A 22,911-nucleotide genomic window follows, 5' to 3' on the forward strand; every position below is an offset into this window, starting at 1 on the left:
TCAAATACCTATTATAGTCGGGACTCACCTTATAAAACTTGATGTATAAAGAATCCACATTTAGCTGAAAGTGATTAATTAATGACCATCTTAGTGGACTAAAAATGTGATTCAGTTTTTTAAAAAGTATCACCTGTAAATTTGGGGAATACATTGTTACCTGAAGCTCTGTATGCAACTTAAGCAATTATAGACAAAACACAACAATCAAACAAAAGCAACTTCTATATCAAAAATGGAAAATGTTGAAGACTAGTAAAGTGTTAGGAAGGCTAGCTTTTGCTGAATGAAACTTTGTTATTGTTGTTGTTGTTGTTGTTTTAAATAGGCTCCACCCCCAGCGTGGAGCCCAGTGTGGGTCTTGAACTCACCATCCTGAGATCAAGACCTGAGGTGAGGTCGAGTCACTCAACTGAGTGAGCCTTCTAGGAGCCCCACGAATGAAACTTTTGCTATGTCCTATGTGGTAGTACTTAATTCTCTTGAGTTCTAGGATCTTAGATTGAAATGTGAGGGAAAGGGGTGAAAGATAATATAAATACTCTATTTTGGCAGCTACTCAAAGGGTGATACAGAGGTGGGATGTGAATCCTTGATTCATTATATTGGAGTCAACATATTTGGCTTCTAACTCTTTTTAAAAATGTTTATTTATTTGTGAGAGAGAGCTTGCAAGAACAGGTGGAGGGATAGAGGGAGAAGCAGACTCTCCACTGAGCAGGGAGCCCAACGTGGGGCTCGATCCCAGGACCCTAGGATCATGACCTGAGCCGAAGGCAGTCGCTTAACCAACTGAGCCACCCAGGAACCCCAGGTTAGCTTTTAACTCTTAATAAACACTAAGCAAGGTATGACTATTCCCTTTACATTTTCAGTTGATTCTGAATTGCTTTGTACTGTTGTCAGTTTAGCCAACTTAACTTCATTTCATGTTTCTGCCTCCATACGTTTGATTTTCTCTTTACCCCTTACTGGAACATCTTTATTGTTTTAAACCCTACATGTCATTTAAAACCATACTCATCTAATCCTTCCAAAACATTCTTGTTTAGCCAACCTTAAAGTAGACCCCTGCCTTTCTCTGTGATTCCAAAGAACGTAGCTTCTGATACTCATGGGACCTGTCACTTTTGTGTTCATAGATTTTTCCTCTCTTTGATTTGAAAGTATACATCGCGGAGAACATAAACTATGAATTACACATGCCTGGCCTCGAATTCTAGATCTAGCACTTACTTATTGTTTGGCTAACCCAATGTCATTCCCAGCCCCATTTTTCCTTGGCCACATCCCAGTTTAGAGTTTAAGAAACCAAATATTCTCCTGGCATCCATTACATGTGGTGGTGGCTAAGTGACACAGTTCTGGGCAATGAAATGTAAGGAGAAGTTTAGGGGCCTTTTGAGATAGGTTTTGCTTCCCTGTAAAGCAATAGGCCTAACAGTCATACCCACTAGAGCTGCCCCTTGCTGCCAACACCTCCCCCTCCCCACTTCTTCTTCTTCTTTTCCTCCTCCTCTTCTTCTTCTTCCTCCTCTTTCTTCTTCTTATTCTCCTTCTTCTCCTTTTTTGTTACGATTTTATTTTTAAGCAATCTCTATATCCAATGTGGGGCTCCAACTCACAACCCCGAGATCAAGATTCACATGCTCCACCGACTGAGCCCCCTACTTTCTTCTTGCCTAGAATATGATGACTACAAATGGAAAAGCCATTTTGCAGTCATGAGAGCACATAATAAGGATGAAAACCAAACCAAAGATGGTGGAGCAAAAAGACAGAAAGAGCAAGCCTCCTTGATATCCTTGAGCTGCTGTATAGAACCTGGAAATGCCTACCACTAGAATCCTAGTTATAAGACTGAAATATTTATTATTTGGACCACTTGTAATAAGATCTTTTGTGGCTTGCTTCCAGAAACTTTTCTGGATAGCTATGTAATCTGGCACAAATTAGTTAAACTCTCTAAACTTTGGTTTTCTCATAAAGATGGAGCTAATAGTGTCCTAACAGAGTAGATGTGAGGATTAAAACAGATAGTATTTTCTGACACATGGTAAGCAGATAATCTTCTTTTGGCTCCTTCCTTCATATAATATTGTTTTTCAGAAAGCATGTACTGAATGTTTTTGTACAAATATAAGCCACAATAAATATCTGATGACTGAATTAAAGCAGTTGAGCAGACTTTGCAAGACAGGCTACTAGAGTGGCTTCCCATAGACTTGTTAACAGCTGAGTAAACGGGAGAAGGAATTCACCTAATAATCACAGTATAGGTGGGGAGAGAAGTTTTTGGAAAGTAGCTCTGGGCAACCAGACTCCTTACTACAGTAGGTTAAAAAATGGCCACAAATTCTCCCCTTCTCATTAATTGTTCCTCTACTCCTTAAAATGTAACTTGGCCGTGTCATTTGCTTTGACCTATAGGGATAGTAGCAAACTTGATGCAGGAAGAAGCTTGTAAAGTGTTGGCACATTGGGACTTGCCCTCTTACTGCGAGTGGGTCCCTGCAAGCCACCATGTACATAAGCCTGAGCTAGTTTGTTGGATGATGAGAAAGAACCAAGGTGTCCTAGCCGACAGGCAGCCAGCACCAGACATGTGCATGCTAAACCCAGTTAAGAAGAGAAAAACCTCTTTCTGGGGGTGCCTGGCTGGCTCAGTCATTAAACATCTGCCTTCGGCTCAGGTCATGATCCCAGGGTCGTGGGATCGAGCCCCGCATCAGGCTCCCTGCTCAGTGGGGAGCCTGCTTCTCCCTCTCCCACTCCCCCTGCTTGTGTTTCCTCTCTCGCTGTGTCTCTCTCTGTCAAATAAATAAATAAAATCTTAAAAAAAAAAAAAAAGAAAAACCTTTCTGAGCCCAAAGTGCCAACCAGAATTGAGCTAAATGAATAGTTTTCTTTACTAAGTTTTTGCAGCAAAAAATAAATGACATAGGGTTGGTCTTGGGAACCCCTGATAGAGGGGTAGATGGGTGCCCTGTATCTCCAGATGGAATGCCTAGAGAAGGAGAGAAGGGCACCATAACACTTTTGGAGTATTCCAGCTTGGTTCCAGAATCTGAAACTAATCATAAAGAAACATTAGTCAAATAATCTCAAATTGAGGAACATTCTATAAGATAATTGGTCAGGGCTCTCCAAAATGTCAGTGTCTTTCAGGACCAAGAAAGGCCAAGTAGCTTCTCCAGATTAAAGCTGTCTCACGAAAGAGACTTGGTGCGTAAATGCAGTATGTGACCCTAGACTGGCAGTTATTTTGGGAAAGTGTCAATTCATGAAGTCAAAGAATTCCTAGAAATTAGCCCCTATTGACAAAGAAGGAAAAATATACTTAATATAACTTAAAAAATGTTTTTCAATGTGGTAGTTTGAAGTTTTAATTTGGTCCTTGGGTTTGCAACAAAACATTTTGAGAGGGAACCTCAGGATGCAGGGGCTGTTTACATTTCAGCAGTTCACTCACTGAGGAATAAAATAAAATCGACAAAATATTGAAACAGAAGCAGTGTTAAGGTACTAGGCTTCAAGGAGCTTGTGACCCAGCGCCAACTGCGCTATATAAAGTAAGCTCAATGAATAGTGATGCAGGTTGGGATGAATGGTTAAAATATTCATCTTTTCCTATTGTTCCTTTTTGTGCTTCAGTTCTCTCCTTTCTGAGATGTCTTTTTTCAGGAATGGTGTTTCTGATATCACCACTGTTAAAATACAATGAATCATGGGTCATTACATCAGAAACTAATTATGTGTAGTGACTAACATAACACAATAAAATAAAATAAAAATAAATAAAATATCACTTCATATTATAGATAAGATCTCTCACAGGTTACCGTCACATTAGAGACTTACATTAGAGACAGTCACTTCATTTAAAGTCTACAATTCTTTATAATACTACCATTTAAATGAAACAAGTAATTTAAAAAGTAGAAAAATCTCAACACCTTTCCTTCCATACCATTCATTCACTTTGCAAATATCCAAGCACTTGCTTTGTACCACACACTGTTCTAGCCACTGGAGATGTATTAGTGATGAAAGCCAGCAAAGATCCTGCCCTCGTGGATTACAGACTAGCAGCAGTCCAACGGTAAACAATAAATAAATAAAGAAAGATGAAAGGTTGTAGTATTTTAGAAGATGCTACTCTCTGAAGAAAACAGGGCAGAATAAGGGGGATTGGAAGGGTAGATTGGTGGAGAGATATATAGTTTTAAAGTGGATGGTCAGGGAGAAGGTGACATTCAAACAGAGACCCGAAACAGGTTGGGGGAAAGACCATTCCCAGTGGACACAGCTGTCCAAGCAGGGGGTGCGAAGTTGAGTGTACCTGCGTGTCTGAGGGGTAGAAAGAGATCACATGGCCAGAGGAGAGGGTGGTTGGCAGATAACCTTTGTTATGCTGTTCAATATTTAACAAAATTATTTTGCAGTACTTTGTATTTCATTGGAAGCTTCTTTAGAGTAGACCTTATTTAGTTAACTACTTCTAAACTAAGCCACATCCTAGACTGTTAAGAGCTGGAAGGAACTTGAGATGCTGTATTATTGCTGTTCTTTCATTTTATGGGAGAAACAACTCAGGTCCTCTGAAATAATTGGCTGCATAGTGGCTCAATTGGTAAATCTCAGTGTTTTCAGAGATGGCTGTGGTAATGAGAAAAAGGAAATATTTATAGAAAGTGAAGAACATGCAAAGATTTTCTTCAAAGTTTGTAAATGTTTAGCTCCATAAAATTTTATTTTTATATGGTAAAATGTATACAATATAAAATTTTCCATTTTAACCCTTTTTAATTATACAATTCACTGATATTGATTACATTCACAATGTTGTTCAACCATCAGCACCATCAATTTCCAAAACTGTCATCACCTCAAGCAGAAACTCTGTATTCATTAAATTCATTAAACAGTAACTCCCCATTTTCCCCTCCCTCTGGCCCCTCTAGTAACCTCTCATCTTGCTGTCTCCATGAATTTACTTATTCTAGATATTTCCCATATGTGAAGTCATACAATAGGTATCATTTTGTGTCTGGGTTCTTTCATTTAACATATCTTTTTCAGGGTTCACTCATGTGATAGCATATATTAGAACTTCATTTCCTTTTTGGAATAATATTCCATTTTATACATGTACCACATTTTGTTTATTCATTCTCCAACCCTGAGTTGTTTTTTTACCTTTCATCTACTGTGAATAATGCTGCTGTGAACATTGGTATACAGTTCTCTTGAGTGCCTTTTTTCAGTTTTTTGGAGATATGTATATCCATCTATAGATCTATATATGTCTATCACTGTATTTTGTGTATACATATATGTACACTCACACACATGCATACAGATAAAGATAGATAGATCAGTCTATTGAGGGGGAGGGAGAGAGAGAAGAATGGCTGGTAATTATGGTACCACATATGGTAATTCTGTGTTTAACTTTCTGAAGAACCACCAGACTGTTTCCTGCGGCAGCTGTGCCATGTTACATTCCCAGCAGCAATGCACAAGGGTTCCAATTTGTTCCTGTCCTTGTTGGCAGTTGTTTTCTCAGTTTTTTGTTTGTTGGTTGGTTTGTTTTGTATTATAGCCAGCCTATATGTGTGTGAAGTAGTACCTCACTGTGGTTTGGGTTTACATTTCCCTAATGACTAAGGATGTGAAGCATCTTTTCATGTGCCTGTTGGCTGTTTGTAGAACTTCTTTGGAGAAATGTCTATGGAAATCTTTTGCCCGTTTTTAAATTGGGTTGTTTGTCTGTTTGTTGTTGAGTTGTAGGAGTTCTTTATATATCCTGAATAGTAAACCCTTAACAGATATATAATTTGCACATCCTTTCTGCCATTTTGTGTGTTGTCTTTCCACTCTCCCCTCTCTTTTTTTAATGAAGACTTTAAACCTTTTAGAGCAGTTTTAGGTTCATAGCAAAAGTGAGAGTAACATACAGAGTTCTCATATACCCTCTGTACCTTACTCTGTCCCCATACATGGTTAGCTCCCCAGTTATCAAAATCCCCTACCAGAATGCTACAGTTTTTACAATTGATGAACCTATATTGACACGTCACTATCACCCAAAAATTCATTGTTACCTTAGGGTTCACTCTTGGGGTTGTACATTCAATGGGTTTGGACAAATATATAATTACATTGTCCATCGTTATACTATCATGTAGAGTATTTTCACTGCCCTAAAAATTCTCTCTGCTTCTTGCCCCCCCACCAAATTCTCCCAAATTCCTCATCTTCTCGCATTGTCTGACAAAAATATAATTATATCATATAACCACCTCTCTGTGGCTCAAGATCATCACTTACTAGAGATGAAGGCACAGAGGCTTCACTTGTCTTGGTACAGCTTAAATACTGTGTGATTGTGTGTAGTTCTGTTTCCAAGTCAACAACTGTTCTTTTTCAGCCTTTTCTCAGGTTGGTGATATGACCTCTTCTGCATGGCACAGTGGTTTTTCTAGGACTTTAGAATGCAGGTTTGAGAAGTATCTCCCCCCCGCACCACACCCAGTGCCTCCCACCGAGAGCGCAGAGGTCCGTTGCCTTCAGAGGCATGGGGTTGAGCAGTAGCGGCCAGTTTTAGTCTTCTCTCGGGGCTCCTTGTTCCCCATCCTGATGCATGGCTAGCTAAACGTTGTCTCTCTGAGATGCCTCTGGCTCACAGGGTCTCTGCTTGGAAGGGCCAGGCCAGAGGCTGTGTGCAAGCCTTGTGCAGTGCTTTGGTCTCTCTCTTGCCAGTGTTTCTCTTTCTGCAGCTGTTGAGGCAGAGCCTGGAGGGCCATCTGCTCTGGAAGGGACAATTCGTGGGATTGGTTGGCTTGGGGCTCTAAGACCCACTGAGTATCTCCACTTTCACGCTGAAGACTTCTTACTGTCCTCTTTTCGGTTACCATTCACCTCTCCTCCTTCTCCTCCTCCTCTTCTTTTTCTTTCTCTTCTTTTGCATTTTCCCATCTCTGAGCTCTTATCTCACATTATTTTGCTTCTATATATAGGCTGACCTTCTTAGAATGATTTTCAGCACCAACAACAAAAACAGTTTTTCCTGTGTGGGTTGCTCCATTCAGCACAAAGCTGTGTTAATCAGAATACCTAATTGCTTCCCATCCTGAATATTCTGTTTAATTGAGGATGCTTCTCTGTAGTCAGCTTTCTGCTTTGGAGACTCTAGTTTACTGGAACCCTCTAGGATTGGAATAGGGAAAAAATATTCTGCCTTAAAACCCTGTCAGCCCTTGAGCACCTGGCAACAAATTACAGCTGAGGAGGGCCAAAGACCTGAAAATTAGACCTGCCTTGGCTGACAGTATCTTTAAGTGTCTAGTTATTTATGGCTCACTTTCTTCCATAAAGAATTTGAAGTGCCATGTAAAAGTATGTACAAGAGGATAAAATAAATAGTTGAGATAATCAGGACAAAGAGGAAATAAGGATAAGAAAATAAAACTGGGCCAAGAGTCACAGAGAGAAATGTACCCTGAACACTTGTACAGTTGTAGGTGACCTGGAAGGTTGGCTCTAAGTTTCCATGGGGCCAAAGTAAGGAGAGAATTATGATCAATTATGTAACTCATGGTATCGTTAAGATGAAAAACAATCCAGTTGTTCAGGGGAAAGAAACTTCTTCCATCTTCTTAGATCTGAGATCTTTTATCTCAGATGTCATTATATAATGACATCTCATAGGGAAGACTATGTGCTACAGTGATCAGCATCGTGGACAGGAGTGCCTGGTGTCTTACTAATGTCCTAGCTGGAGAGTACAGTGCAGGGCGCAATTCAGAAGAAGCTGTTCTAGGTGGGACCAAAACAAAGTGTTTCAAAGGCAGTATTTGGTACAACTCAGCAAACAGATCACATCCTTTCTTGCAACCCTCCACCGTAATTGACTGTCACATGTAGGCTTCTCTGTAAGAATAATTGTGAGACTCAGCGTGTGGTGGAAGGAAGCTGGAGGCCAGCTGCGCCCTGCTCCTGAGGAAGATCTCGTCCTTAACCAAGGTGGTTAGGATTCCAGGTGCTTGACGTGATGCCTCCCTCACTGGTCCTAGCATTGGGCTGTCCTGGGAGAGCCAGCCTTCTTCTATCTTCAGAAGAGGTTCTGAGCTCGTCCCCACTGACAGCCAGGTGAAATAAAAAACCCCAAATCATGCACACTGTGGGTTTTTGTAGATCATGATCTTCCTAAACTCACATGAAAACCTTTGAAATGTTTTTCCTGAGGAATTTTTATGTAGTCAGACATGCCATCTACAGATAAAGACAGTTTTACTTTTTTCTTTCCAATCTGTTGATCTGTTTTTGTTTTTATTTTTGCTTTCCTCCCCCGCTTGCCCACCCCGGCTTGGAACTCAGGTTAGTAGAAATAGAAATAGAGAGATGGACATACTTGTCTTCAAGCTGATCCCGAGGGCAAAGCAACTGGTCTTTCACCATTGAGTTTTATATTAGCTTTTGTTTTTTTATTGTGTCTTTTATCAGATTAAAGAAATGCCGGGTGTTCCTCCTTTGCTGATAATTTTTATAATAAGTGATGTTAAATTTTTTCAGTTGCTCCTGAATGATCATGTGTTTTCTTTTTTAATCTGCTTATTTGATGAATTACATTGATTAATGGTCATATATTGAGCTAACCTTGCATTCCTGGGATAAATCCCTTCCTGACGTCATGTCCTTTTCATGCATTGCTGGATTCAGTTTGTTAGTATTTTGTTAAAGGTGGTTTGTTGGTTTTCTCTGTCATGATGCATATTGGTTTAAAGTTTTCTTTTTTTGGAATGTCTTTGTCTGGTTTTGGTATAAGGGTAATCCTGGCCTCATAAAATTTCATTATTCTCTACTTTCTGGAAGAGTTTTATAGACTTAGTAGTATTTATTTTTTCACATTATGATAGAATTCATAGGAAAAGCCATCTGGTCCTCGAGTTTTCTTTGAGGGAAGGTTTTTCATTACATAGTCAGTATTTTTAATTGATATAGGTTATCTGTTCTTCTTAATGGGCTTTGGTAGTTGGGGTTTATTGAGGAATTTCTCCATTTTGTATTGATTATTGATTAGTTGTTGAATTCACTTGCATAAGGTTATTCATAATATTCCCTCTATTCCCTCATTATCCTTTTAATGTCTCCAGGGTCTGTCTTTAGTGAGGTCCTATCTTTGTTCCTGACATTGGTAATTTGTATCTTCTGTTTTTCTCTTTTTTCTCCGTATTAGTCTAGCTAGCAGTTTATCAATTTTATTGATTTTTTTAAAACAGCTTTTGGTGTACATAAACAATGGAACATTACTCAGTCATAAAAAAGAATAAGACCTTGCCATCTGTGGCAACATGGATGGACCCAGAGGTGAAATAAGTCAAGTAGAGAGAGCTTTTTTCTTTTTTATGACTAAGTAATGTTCCATTGTATATACGTACCACCTGTTCTTTGTCCATTCATCTATCGATGGACACTTGGGTTGCTTCCATATGTTGACTGCTGTAAATAATGCGGCAATAAGCATAGAGGTGCATATATCTTTTTGAATTAGTGTTTTCATTTTTTTGGGGGGGGGTAAATACCCAGTGGTGGAATTACTAGATTCTATGGTATTTCTATTTTTCATTTTTTGAGGACCCTCCATACTATACTGTTTCCCACAGAGGCTGCACCAATTTACATTCCCACCAACAGCACATGAGGCTTCCTTTTTTCCCACATCCTCACCAGCACTTGTCATTTCGATTCTAGCAAGCACCATATGATTACACTGAAATGTGGAATCTAGAAAACAAAACAAAGAGATAAACAAATAGCAGAAACAGATCCATAAATACCAAGAACAAACTAATGGGTGCCAGAGGGGAAGGTGGTGAGAGGGTGGGCAAAACATGTGAAGAGGAGTGGGAGATGCAGGCTTCCAGTTATGGAAGAAGTCACGGGGTTAAAGACACAGCATAGGGAACATAGTCGGTGATACTGTAATCATGCTCTTTTGTGACAGATGGCAGCTACACTTGTGGTGAGCATACCACAGTATAATGGAGTTGTGGAATCACTATGTTGTACATCTGAAACTAATGTAACATGTGCATCAACTATGCTTCGGTTTTAAAAAATTCTTTTAAACCAGCGATTGGTGTCATCAATTTTCTCTATTGTTTTTCTGTTTTTTATCTTATCACTTAATATTGTTATCTGTATTTTTTCCTTGTTTTGCTGAGTTCTTAATTTTCTTTTCTTTTTCTAGTTTTGTAAGGGAGTAGATTATTGATTTGACACCTTTCTTCTTCTCTGACATAAGCATTTAATGCTATAGGTTTCTTTTGAATCATAGCTCTAGAGGCACTCCATCCATTGTTACGTGTTGCCTCTTAATTTGTATTCATTTCAATGCATTTCCTAATTTCTCTTGTGATTTTTTTTCTTTGAATCTTGAGTTATTTAAAAGTATATTGATTAATTTCCCTATATTTGGGAGTTTTTCCAGATATTTTTATACTGTTGACTTCTGATTTATTTTCACATTGGGCATGAGTCGTTCCTTGTAAACATTTTGAGATTTGTTTTGTGTTTCAGAAAATCGTCTGTGTTGGCAGATGACCCATCTGCACTTGAAAAGAATGTGAATTCTGTTGCTGAGCAGTGTCATGTCCATAATTTTATATGTGACAAAATTAACAACCTGTAGTGTATTGGAAACTTTTTTGAAAGTTCTTCAAATTTTTTCAGACCAGTGCTTCTCAATCTGTCTGTAACATAGCTGAATATTTGTGTTTCCATTTGTCTTTATGATTGCCTTGATGCCAAGTGATAAACAGAGATGCTAGTATTTAACTTACAATGAAGCATTTTTCCAACTGGACCTTGCACATCGATTCTTGAGGCTCCATGAGAAGTCAAGTTCAGCTAGACTGAATGGGGATCTCTGGAACGATTTTAAGCTTCTTTTTGTGTTTTAGAAGGAAAATAAATGCAAAATAAAAATAAGAACAAACACGACTCTTGGAGATGAGTCATTCATTGTTTTACCCTTATACATATCTAGTGGTGACCGTGTCCAAATTTATGTTTTAGAAAGAGAATTGGTGGCACTAGCACAGATGGACCAAATAGAGAGACAGACGTGGTGACTACTTGGGTGTTTCTTGGAAGAGCCCAGGTGAGAGAAGTTTGTTGAAGGTGCAAATCTGTAGCGACAATTAGACTAGAATGAAGGGATAGTTTTGAGAGAAATTTTGAGATATAATTTAAAGGTCTATATCTGAAATGAGGTAGTATTGGAGTTAAAATTTACTCTTAGGTTTCTGCCTTGAATAACTAGACGGAAGATGATCCCACTCATCATAGGTAGAAAAATCAGATGAAAAGCAGTAGTTGGTTGGGAGAAGGAGTATTACATAGCTTTGGCTTAGGACTGTCTGCTGTATACATGGGATGAGCAATGCGATAAATAATGTGGGGTGGCATGGCCTTTGGATAGATGTGATATTATGACATAATTGATACTATGGCGTATACAGGGTGCTATAATAGGCGATTGATCTTATTTTAAGCTTAATTCCTGATCTCTCCTAAGTGAAACCCTATCTAGTCTTTATTTGCATTTCCATAATGAGAAATGTTTACAATAAAAGGCAAAACCCAGATGATTTAACAATGTCTGGTTAGCCCTTGTTGAATAACGAACCACTCCAAACTTAATGGCGTAAGAGAGCCACCATTTTATTATTCTCTGGTCACAAATTTGGACAACACATAGTGGGACTGGTTTGGAAATGTATTGGGTCTTAGAGAACGAAGGAAACCAATCCTGGCTATAAAAGGAGGACATAGAAATTCATTTTTACTAATCATGATTATCCTGAAAGTTTGGCCCCAGTGTGACATAAGACGAATACTTTGTTCTTATAACCTCTTGAAAATAAACAGAAAAGAAATTGTTGTATTTTATCTAGTAACAAAAATCTCTATTGTCTGAAATATTTCTTGTCACTCTTTATTTAAAAAGGCATGTAGTGTGAAGTCTCCCCATATTTGTCCCCCAGTTTCCCAGTTCTTTCCCACTCACCCCCAAATTAAAAACAAAACAAAACAAAGTCAGACAGCTGCTGTGTTGAGATTTTGAAATCTTTCAGAGATTTTTTTGTAATAATATGCCGTGTATGGACGTAGCCTAGTTTGTTTAATCAGTTCCCTAGTGATGGACATTGGGTTGTTTAAGGTCTTTTGCTTTTATAAACAATACTCCAGCAAGTGGCCTTACACATTCATAATTTCCCATAAGTAGGATGCATTCTAGTAGCTAAAGTAACAAGGTGGTATAGGCATCTGTAATTTTGATAGCTACTGCTATATTCTGCTCCTTAGGTCAATGGGTTAAAAACCCAATTGTGAACCTACCAGCTGTGTGGAGAGTGCTTGTTTTCCCTTGGCTTTGCTATCAAGTATGGTATCAGATGTGTTTATTTAGTTAATCTGATAAGTAAAATATGGTAACTTATGCATTTTTTTCTTGCATTTTCCTTAACTAAGCTTTTGTTTGCTTGACGCTAATTTTTCTTTCCGTTTCTATGCATGTCTTCATATTCTTTGTCCATTTAAAAATTTAGCTTGTTGGGGCACCTGGGCGGCTCAGTCGATTGAGCATCTGGCTCTTGATTTCGGCTCAGGCTCAGGTCATGATCTCAGGGTCATGGGATTGAGCCCCGTGTTGGGCTCCACGCTCAGTGCGGAGTCTGCTGGAGGTTCTCTCTGTCCCTCTGCCCCTCCCCCCGCTCGCTCTCTCTCTCTCTCCCTCTCTCACATAATTGGATTGTTGCTTTTTTTCTTACCTACTTTTAGGGGCTCTTTGTTATTCTTGTTTTTGCTTTAGAAAATGTTTTGGGGGATGGGGACTAACTGGGGATAGATGAAAGGAGTAAAAGCTAAGATACCAAAAACAATCAAGATACTAGATATTCAATAAGATCTTACCCTTAATCTATTGCTCATTCAGTTACGGATATTAGGCTCAGGTGGTTTTTTATATCTAAAAAATTGATCATAAAATCTAAAAGATTAAGGAAAAAGCCTAAATCACAAAGCAACATTAACATTCCTACCTATCTTTATTACTTTCTTATTGAAAAGACTGTAGCAGGATGCCTGGGTGGCTCAGTTGGTTAAGTGTCTGCCTTCGGCTGAAAGTCATGATCCTAGGGTCCTGGGATCGAGTCCCGCATCGGGCTCCTTGCTCAGTGGGGAGCCTGCTTCTCCCTCTCCCTCTGCTGCTCCCCCTGCTTGTGCATGCTCTCTCTCTCTCTGATAAAGAAATAAAAAAATCTTTTTTTAAAAAGAGAAGACTATAATAATTTCAGGAAAATGTTTTAAAGCTGTTTTAAAACTATTATCCATTATAATTCTTGAACATCACATTTTGTTTTTATTTTTTCACAGTAAATCCTCATTTGTACCTATATTAAATAGTAGTATCACAGGACATATTCATGTTATCATAGATATTCTTCATAAGTTCTTATAGTCTGTCACTTAATAAATATGTATTTTTTAATGACTCCATCAAAAAAAAATGTCCTATAATTTTTAAGCCAGTCCCTAATTGGGCTACTCAGGTTGTTTCCATGTTTTTACTCTTAAAGTTATACTGCTGAGTATCTTCTTTCATTTATGTTTTTATTTTGTTGAATTATTTCCTTAGGTTCAATTCCTGGGTAGAGTTACAAGAATAAAGAGTATGAACATTTTTAAGGATCTTTATATGTGTTGCCATGTTGTTTCCAAGTTGTAAAAATGCATAGTGTAACCAGCAGTGAATGAGGACGCTAGAACCACACATGCAGAATGTGCTGGAACCACATCACCAGGACTGTCAGTTTTCAATTAAAGAAAAAAAAAATTCTTCTTTAAGTAGATTTAAAAATCTATCATGGTTATATTAAATTTCATGTCTTTAACTAGTCACCAGGCTTTTTTTAAGGCCTCATGCATCAGTATGAATTATTCTAAAATATTTTGCCTCACACTTCAACTCTCTTAGGCACCTGATCACAGGGTGAGGGGTTGTGGACACTTCTTCCTGACCCCACTGTCTGTGAGGTTAAATACCCCTCTTCCCTCCTCTTCACCTGAATGTTCATTCTTACTCAGTTCATTCTTATGGGTGCACTCAGCCAACCACCTGCTTTTCTTATACATACACCTTCCCTCCTGCTACTGAGCCATTCTCTCTCTCTCTGATCTCTTTTTGACTATTTTAATTCATTCAGCTTTTAAACGCATCATTTCCAGAGGCTCATACTTCTGCATGGCTTCTGTTATACATTTATCCTTGTTGTTTTATTTATAAACAATTGTAGTAGGAGCACCTGGGCAGAAATGGATCCTCTCCTCTCTTACCTGCCTCAACCTCGAACCATCTGTTTCCAGAATCTACTCCCAACCATTCCATGCTGCACTGTCACCCCTTTGTTATTGAAGACGTTCCTTGAGTCTGGAATTTTCTTTTACCTTCACATTTTGGATTTGTGTTAGTTTTCTTTTGCTGGGTAACAAATTAGCCTCATACCTAATGGATTAAAACAACCTAAATTTATTATGTCACATTTTCCTTGCATCAGAAGTCCAGGCGCAGATTGGCTGGATCCCCTGCTCAGGGTCTTCATAGGTGGAGATCAAGGGGTCAGCAGGGCGATGTGCTCTTCTGGAGTTCAGGGTCCTCTTCTAAGCTCATTCACACTGTTGGGAGGATTCATTTCCTTAAGGTTGTAGGAGTGAGGGTTCCATTTCTTGCTGACCTCCAGGACCTCCCCCAGGTCCTGGACCTTCTAAAGGCCTCCCTCAGGTCCTAGCCACATGGCCTTCTCATTTCTGTGAGCTGGTTTGCTCAGATGGACCTACATATAAAGTAACCAAATCACAGGGGTGAAATCCCATCCCATTCCTGGAGCCACCTACACTCAAAGGGAGGGATTTACACAGGGCATGCATGTCGGGACTAAAATCTTGAGGCCCTTTGCAGCCTGCCCAGGATCCTAATTATCTTTAGGAAAAATTATATTCCTTTCATGAGCCCTTTCTGTAAGCTTTTTCAGTAGTATGCGTTGCTCCCTTGCCTTCTTCACACAGGGCTTTATGTCTTTGGTCTTACTCTGCTTCAGGTAGGTGAAATAAACCCTTCAAGTTCATGATGTTGCCATAATGTCAACAACACAGCTTACCTTTGGAGTGAATGGTAGTAGATAAGCATTTTACCTTGGCTTTCTTGCTCTCTGTGTTTTATTGAGGTAACTCTTACTAAGGGTGAAGGTTGTTTTAATGAAATTGAGGGTTCTTTCTGAATATTAACAGTCCACTCTGGCATGTTTTGAACACACCTGCCTGTCTAGTAAGCCATGTGGGGACAAGAGACAATCTTTTCTCTCTCCTCTGTAACCTGCACATAGTAGGCTAAATGTTTGAATCAGGGCAAACAAGGTTTACTCAGAGGCAGGGACCAGGGCTTTAAAGAGCCTGGAATATAATTATAAATGAAAGGCAATATTAGAGACAGTGTGACTCTGTCTCTAATATTGCCTTTCATTTATAATTATATAAATGAATATAATTCACTGCTTCAGTGAAGGAAGTGAGTGAGGAATGTGGGAAGCGTGAGAAACGTTAAGACAGGGACCCTCATGGATGTCTCCACAGCTCCCCACGCCCCCCCCAGTGCCTCACCACTAGTAGGCGCTCAACCAGTAGTACTGGTTACTTATCAGCAAGTAGCATTCACCTGTGAAGTCTTTATATTTTGTAAATCAGTTTTGTTTTCCTAATTGTAGCTGGTGCTCAAGATCGGATCGGTTGGGCCTTTGGCCTAGGATTGGAAAGACTGGCCATGATCCTCTATGACATCCCTGACATCCGCCTCTTCTGGAGTGAGGATGAGCGTTTCCTGAAGCAGTTCCGCGTGTCAGATATCAACCAGAACGTGAAATTTCAGGTAAAAGGACTTGAAGAATCAAATAACAATAATAATGATAATAATAATAATAATAATGGTTTTTAAGAATTGAAGGGTCATATACTTGAAAAGAAACTTGTGGAATTTAAATATAATGTGTATTTGAAAGAAGCTTTTTTTTTTTTTAAGATTTTTGTATTTATTTGAGAGAGAGAGCATGAGCAAGAGAACAGGAGAGAACATGACCAGCGGGTAGGGATCAAGGGAGAGGAAGAAGCAGGCTCCCCGCTGAGCAGGGAGCCCGATGCGGGGCTCTGTCCCAGGACCCCGGGATCATGACCTGAACTGAAGGCAGACGTTTAACTGACTGAGCCACCCAGGCATTCCTTGGAAAGAGGTTTTAAGTAGAGGCCCATAAAGACACAGGAGTTCATAAACCATCAGAAATTGTATGCAGAAAAATAAGAGATTTATCAAGCTTTTAGTCTGAGCAAAGAACTAACTTTGGGCTTTGTTAATGACCATTTTATCATTATGAAATAGGCATCTTAATCACCGATAATACTTTTAAAGTTTAGTTTTTCTGGTACTAATGCAGACACTCTGGCTTTCTTATGATTAGCGTTTGCAGTGTGTGTCCTTTTCCTCATTTTATTTTCACTCTAGGTCCTTATATTAAGTGTGCCGCTTGTAACTGCATGGAGTTGGGTCTTTTTATTTAAGTCCGGATTTCACTGGAGTGTTGAATACTTCTTACAGTTACTATAATTACCTGGGAGATTCTTGGGCTTAATTCTGTCATTTTTTATTTCTTCCCCATTTCCCCCTTCTCTTTGTTCATTCTTCATTTGGAAACTGAGGTTATGTGTTTTTGGTTTGTTTGTTCTTTTATTCCATTTTATTACCCCTGTTCCTGTTCAGTCTCACTATTTTGTATTTTTTTTAAAGAATTATTTATTTGTTATTTTAGAGAGAGAGAGAACATGAGCTCTCCGGACCCTGAGCTGAAATCAAAAGTCGGTCACTCAACCGACTGAGCCGCCTAGGCACCTCTCCATTTTGTATTTTTAAGTAGCTATCCTAGATTACAGCATGTGTAATTAACCCCTCACCCTTTACCGTGGTGACTGTTACACAACTTCCTGAGACATTTAACATCCTTCAGCAGTGTAGTTTTGTTTACTCCTCTTGAATTTAGTATTACTGTTGTTATTTTATTTCTCTGTGTATTATAATCCCATAGTATATCACTCTTTTTGCTTCAAGTAGCCAGTTGTCTTTTTAAAGATACTTAAAGCTATGTTGTTTTATATCTCCCTTGGTATTTACCCCACTGATCATCATTCCTTTCTGCCAATCTTGGTTTTTCTCTGTGATCATTTCCCTTGGGTCTGGAGAACTTCCTTTAATATTTTCCTGTAGTGCAGCATGAATGTTCGCAGTTTGCTTGTCTGGAAATGCCTTTTTTTCACCCTTTTTAGGAGTATTTTCTACAAATATAGGTATCTAGGTTGCCAGTTTGTGTACACGTGTGCTCGTATGTATGGGCGCCTGTGGGTGTGTGTGCATGTGTGTGTGTATATTTGTGTGAATGAATGTGTGCGTTCCTTTCAGCTCTTGAAACATGTCATTCCATTGCCTTTATCTTTGTACTCTGGTTTTCAGTGGTTTGACCTATATGTGATTTTCTATTTTCCTGCTTGGGCTTTCACTGGGTTGGATTAATGTCCTTCAACCACCCTTGAAACCCTCATCTAATATCTCTTCCAACAATTCTACTCTATTCTTTCTTTTCTTTTCCGGCCGTAACTGCATGTATGTCAGACCATTTGAAATTATGCCATAGTATTCTGATTCTCAGGGTGTGTGTTTTATTACTGTTTTTTTTTTTTTAGCTCAGTGCTTTATTTTGGATATTTTTTGTTCTCTTATCTTTGGGTTTACTAACCTTTTCTATTTTGTCCATTGAACTATTAAGCCCCTCCAATGAATTTGTATTGTACTTATCAGTTCTACAATTTCTATTTGCTTCCTTTTTAGAGTTTTTATTACTCTGGTGAATTCTTCATCTTTTCGCCCATTTTGTACATTCTCCCTTAAATTCTTTAGCATCTTCATAATAGTTGTTTTTAAGTCCTGTCTGTAAATTCCAACCATTTTGTTATCTATTCTCCTTTTATTCTTTTTTTCTTCTTTATTATGGGTCACGTTTTTCCTGCTTTTCCACTTACCTCACTTTTATATTATATATAAAAGAACAAAGAAACTGTAGTAGGTAATATCTGTCCTCAGAAAGCCTTGTCCTTTGCCCTGTCAGGCAGCTAAGGTGACTAGGCAAGATCTCTTTGTTCTAATCAGGAGTCGAACTGGATTTCATATCTGATTTCCCGTTGGTGGTGAGATCTGGCCCACATCAGAGTCTGGGATCTCTGCATGTGAGATTACATCTCTCTCCTTTCCACCCAGTTGCCAAGCATCTTCACCACCAATGCTTGCTTGCCAGGCAAAAGCATGATGAAGGAGCACTGACTGGCCATGGGGGCTCGCCGTTTCTCCACCTCCCAGTCTGCCGTACTAGCTGATGTTTGGCTGATCAAAGTTGGGCTCCTGTCTCCTTATTGCAGCCAGGTTTCTGCGCCAAGAGCAGGCTAGCTCTTCTGCCTACTCATGGCTGGGGTCTCATCTCCCTCTGAAATTCTGCTCGATTAGGATTATGTCCAGATCTCCTCGGTGTCTTGCACGACAAATAAGATTTCTAAATTTATTGTGTTCTCATCATTGCAGTGGGACCAGTGGTTTTCTGTGACTTTTTGTGTTCTAACCAAAAGTGGAAAAATCTCTTACAACTTATTCACATTTTTAGTTTCACCTTTAGTGGCCTTTAAAAAAAATCCTTTTTTTTTTTTTTCAAGTAAAATGTTTATTTTTGTTCTAGCACCAGGTCCTTCTAGGTTAATTTAGAATAAAGCTCCATCTAAATGATCAACTGTAAAAACCTGACTAAGGATGTAAGTCTTTCTCATTCACCTTTTCATTTTGTTCAGTCATTTATTTAATTGGCAAACACTGATGGAACACCAACCAACATTGTACAGAGCAGGGCGCTCAATGCTGGCGGGACATTCACAGATGACTGACACAGTTACTGCCACAAGTCAGTGGCTCAAGTCCAATCTTAAGTGCACTGTAACTGTCACCTCTTAGGAAACACAAAGATCCCCAGGAAGAAAGACATGTCATTTTTTGTCATTTCTTCTGCCTTCCAATTTCAAAATCAGTGCATGCATACTTATACTATAATGTAATTTAAATGGCTCTCTTTGTATAATAAACTTAACTTCTGATGGAGCAGTTAGTATTTGATCACTGAAAAAATATCTGTCTATAAAATTCTTTGTAAATGACAGATCACAGAGAGCTGTTTTCCAATTATTCACCCATATTTAGTATTTATTGATTATATTCTACGTTAGCTCCCTATTGCTGGCATAGCAAGTTACCACAAACCTAGTGGCTTACAACATCCTTTATTATTTTATAGTTCAGAGGTCAGAACTATAAAATCAGTCTGGGCTAAAGCAAAGGTGGCAGCGGGGCTGATTCCTTCTGGTGGCTCAAGGGGAGAATCCGTTTTCTTGCCTGTGAGCTTTTGTCGGGCTGTTCTCATTCTCAGATCATGGCTTCCCCTCACACTGCCTTTTCCCCTCTCCTTCCCTCTGTGATCACCTCGCCTACTCTGAATTTTTGTCTCCCTCTCACAAGAAAAGGACCCTTGTGATGACGTGAACCCACGAAGATGATTCAAGATAATCTCCACATCCCAAGATCCTTTTCTTTTCTTTTTTTTAAAAATTTTTTTATTATTATGTTATGTTAATCACCATACATTACATCATTAGTTTTTCATGTAGTGTTCCCTGATTCATTGTTTGCATATAACATCCAGTGCTCCATGCAAAACATGCCCTCTTTGATACCCGTCACCAGGCTAACCCATCCCCCCACCCCCCTCCCCTCTAGAACCCTCAGTTTGGTTTTCAGAGTCCATCGTCTCCCATGTTTCGTCTCCCCCTCTGATTTCCCCCCCTTCATTCTTCCCCTCCTGCTATCTTCTTCTTTTTTTATATATATATAATATATTATTTGTTTCAGAAGTACAGATCTGTGATTCAACAGTCTTACACAATTCACAGTGCTCACCATAGCACATACCCTGCCCAATGTCTATCACCCAGCCACCCCATCCCTCCCACCCCCGACCACTCCAGCAACCCTCAGTTTGTTTCCTGAGATTAAGAATTCCTCATATCAGTGAGGTCATATGATACATGTCTTTCTCTGATTGACTTATTTCGCTCAGCATAATGCCCTCCAGTTCCATCCATGTTATTGCAAATGGCAAGATTTCATTCCTTTTGATGGCTGCATAATATTCCATCGTATATATGTACCACATCTTCTTTATCCATTCATCTGTCGATGGACATCTTGGCTCTTTCCACAGTTTGGCTATTGTGGACATAGCTGCTATAAACATCGGGGTGCACGTACCCCTTCGGATCCCTACATTTGTATCTTTGTGGTAAATACCCAGTAGTGCAATTGCTGGATTGTATGGTAGCTCTATTTTCAACTTTTTGAGGAACCTCCATACTGTTTTCCAGAGTGGCTGCACCAGCTTGCATTCCCACCAACAGTGTAGGAGGGTTCCCCTTTCTCCACATCCCCGCCAACATCTGTCATTTCCTGACTTGTTAATTTTAGCCATTCTGACTGGTGTGAGGTGATATCTCATTGAGGTTTTGATTTGGATTTCCCTGATGCCGAGTGATGTTGAGCACTTTTTCACATGTCTGTTGGCCATTTGGATGTCTTCTTTGGAAAAATGTCTGTTCATGTCTTCTGCCCATTTCTTTTTTTTTTTAAATTTTTTATTGTTATGTTAATCACCATACACTACATCATTAGTTTTTGATGTAGTGTTCCATGATTCATTGTTTGTGCATAACACCCAGTGCTCCACGCAGAATGTGCCCTCTTTAATACCCATCACCAGGCTAACCCATCCCCCCACCCGCCTCCCCTCTAGAACCCTCAGTTTGTTTTTCAGAGTCCATCATCTCTCATGGTTCATCTCCCCCTCCAACTTACTCCCCTTCATTCTTCCCCTCCTGCTATCTTCTTCTTTTCCTTTTTTCTTAACATATGTTGCATTATTTGTTTCAGAAGTACAAATCTGTGATTCAACAGTCTTGCACAATTCACAGCGCTCACCATAGCACATACCCTCCGCAATGTCTATCACCCAGCCACCCCATCCCTCCCACCCCCCACCACTCCAGCAACACTCAGTTTGTTTCCTGAGTTTAAGAATTCCTCATATCAGTGAGGTCATATGATACATGTCTTTCTCTGACTGACTTATTTCACTCAGCATAACAGCCTCCAGTTCCATCCACGTCGTTCCAAATCTTCTGCCCATTTCTTGATTGGATCATTTGTTCTTTGGGTGTTGAGTTTGATGTTATTTATAGATTTTGGATACTAGCCCTTTATCTGATATGTCATTTGCAAATATCTTCTCCCATTCTGTCGGTTGTCTTTTGGTTTTGTTGACTGTTTCCTTCGCTGTGCAGAAGCTTTTTATTTTGATCAAGTCCCAATAGTTCATTTTTGCCCTTGCTTCCCTTACCTTCGGCGATGTTTCTAGGAGGAAGTTGCTGCAGCTGAGGTCGAAGAGGTTGCTGCCTGTGTTCTCCTTTAGGATTTTGATGGACTCCTATCTCACATTGAGGTCTTTCAACCATTTTGAGTCTATTTTTGTGTGTGGTGTAAGGAAATGATCCCGTTTCATTCTTCTGCATGTGGCTGTCCAATTTTCCCAACACCATTTGTTGAAGAGACTGTCTTTTTTCCATTGGACATTCTTTCCTGCTTTCTCGAAGATGAGTTGACCATAGAGTTGAGGGTCCATTTCTGGGCTCTTGATTCTGTTCCATTGATCTATGTGTCTGTTTTTGTGCCAGTACCATACTGTCTTGATGATGACAGCTTTGTAATAGAGCTTGAAGTCCGGAATTGGGATGCTGCCAGCTTTGCTTTTCTTTTTCAACGTTCCTCTGGCTATTTGGGGTCTTTTCTGGTTCCCTACAAATTTTAGGATTATTTGTTCCATTTCTTTGAAAAAAGTGGATGGTCTTTTGATAGGGATTGCATTGAATGTGTAGATTGCTCTAGGTAGCATTGACATCTTCACAATATTTGTTCTTCCAATCCATGAGCATGGAACGTTTTTCCATTTCTTTGTGTCTTCCTCAATTTCTTTCGTGAGTATTTTTTTAGTTTACAGATTCTTTGCCTCTTTGGTTAGATTTATTCCTAGGTATCTTATGGTTTTGGGTGAAACTGTAAATGGGATCGACTCCTTAGTTTCTCTTTCTTCTGTCTTGGTGTATAGGAATGCCACTGATTTCTGTGCATTGATTTTATATGCTGCCACTTTACTGAATTCCTGTATGAGTTCTAGCAGTTTTGGGGTGGAGTCTTTTGGGTTTTCCACATAAAGTATCATATCATCTGCAGAGAGTGAGAGTTTGACTTCTTTGCCATCTGATTGCTGTGGCCAGGACTTCTAATACTGTGTTGGATAGCAGTGGTGATAGTGGACATCCCTGCCGTGTCCCTGACCTTAGGGGGAAAGCTCTCAGTTTTTCCCCATTGAGAATGATATTTGCTGTGGGTTTTTCATAGATGGCTTTTATGATATTGAGATAGGTACCCTCTCTCCCTATGCTCTGAAGAGTTTTGATCAAGAAAGGATGCTGTACTTTGTCAGATGCTTTTTCTGCATCTATTGAGAGGATCATATGGTTCTTGTTCTTTCTTTTATTAATGTATTGTATCACATTGATTGATTTGCGGTTGTTGAACCAACCTTGCAGCCCAGGGATAAATCCCACTTG

General features: G+C 39.3%; 1 protein-coding gene across 8 annotated transcripts in view; it reads left to right on the top strand.

Moving 5' to 3' along the window:
• FARS2 (phenylalanyl-tRNA synthetase 2, mitochondrial) overlaps positions 1–22,911 on the top strand; it is a 537,047-nt gene that overhangs the window by 313,837 nt on the left and 200,299 nt on the right. For all 8 annotated transcript variants that reach the window (XM_028122922.2, XM_088024111.1, XM_088024113.1 and 5 more), the window contains one exon: positions 15,828–15,988. In XM_028122922.2, coding sequence (XP_027978723.1) covers positions 15,828–15,988 — 161 coding nt within the window. The remainder of the gene's footprint in view (positions 1–15,827; positions 15,989–22,911) is intronic.

The sequence above is a fragment of the Eumetopias jubatus genome, unplaced genomic scaffold (assembly GCF_037043125.1).
Source record: "Eumetopias jubatus isolate StellerSeaLion01/CBP00866 unplaced genomic scaffold, mEumJub1_p1.0 scaffold_6, whole genome shotgun sequence".
NCBI lineage: Eukaryota > Metazoa > Chordata > Mammalia > Carnivora > Otariidae > Eumetopias > Eumetopias jubatus.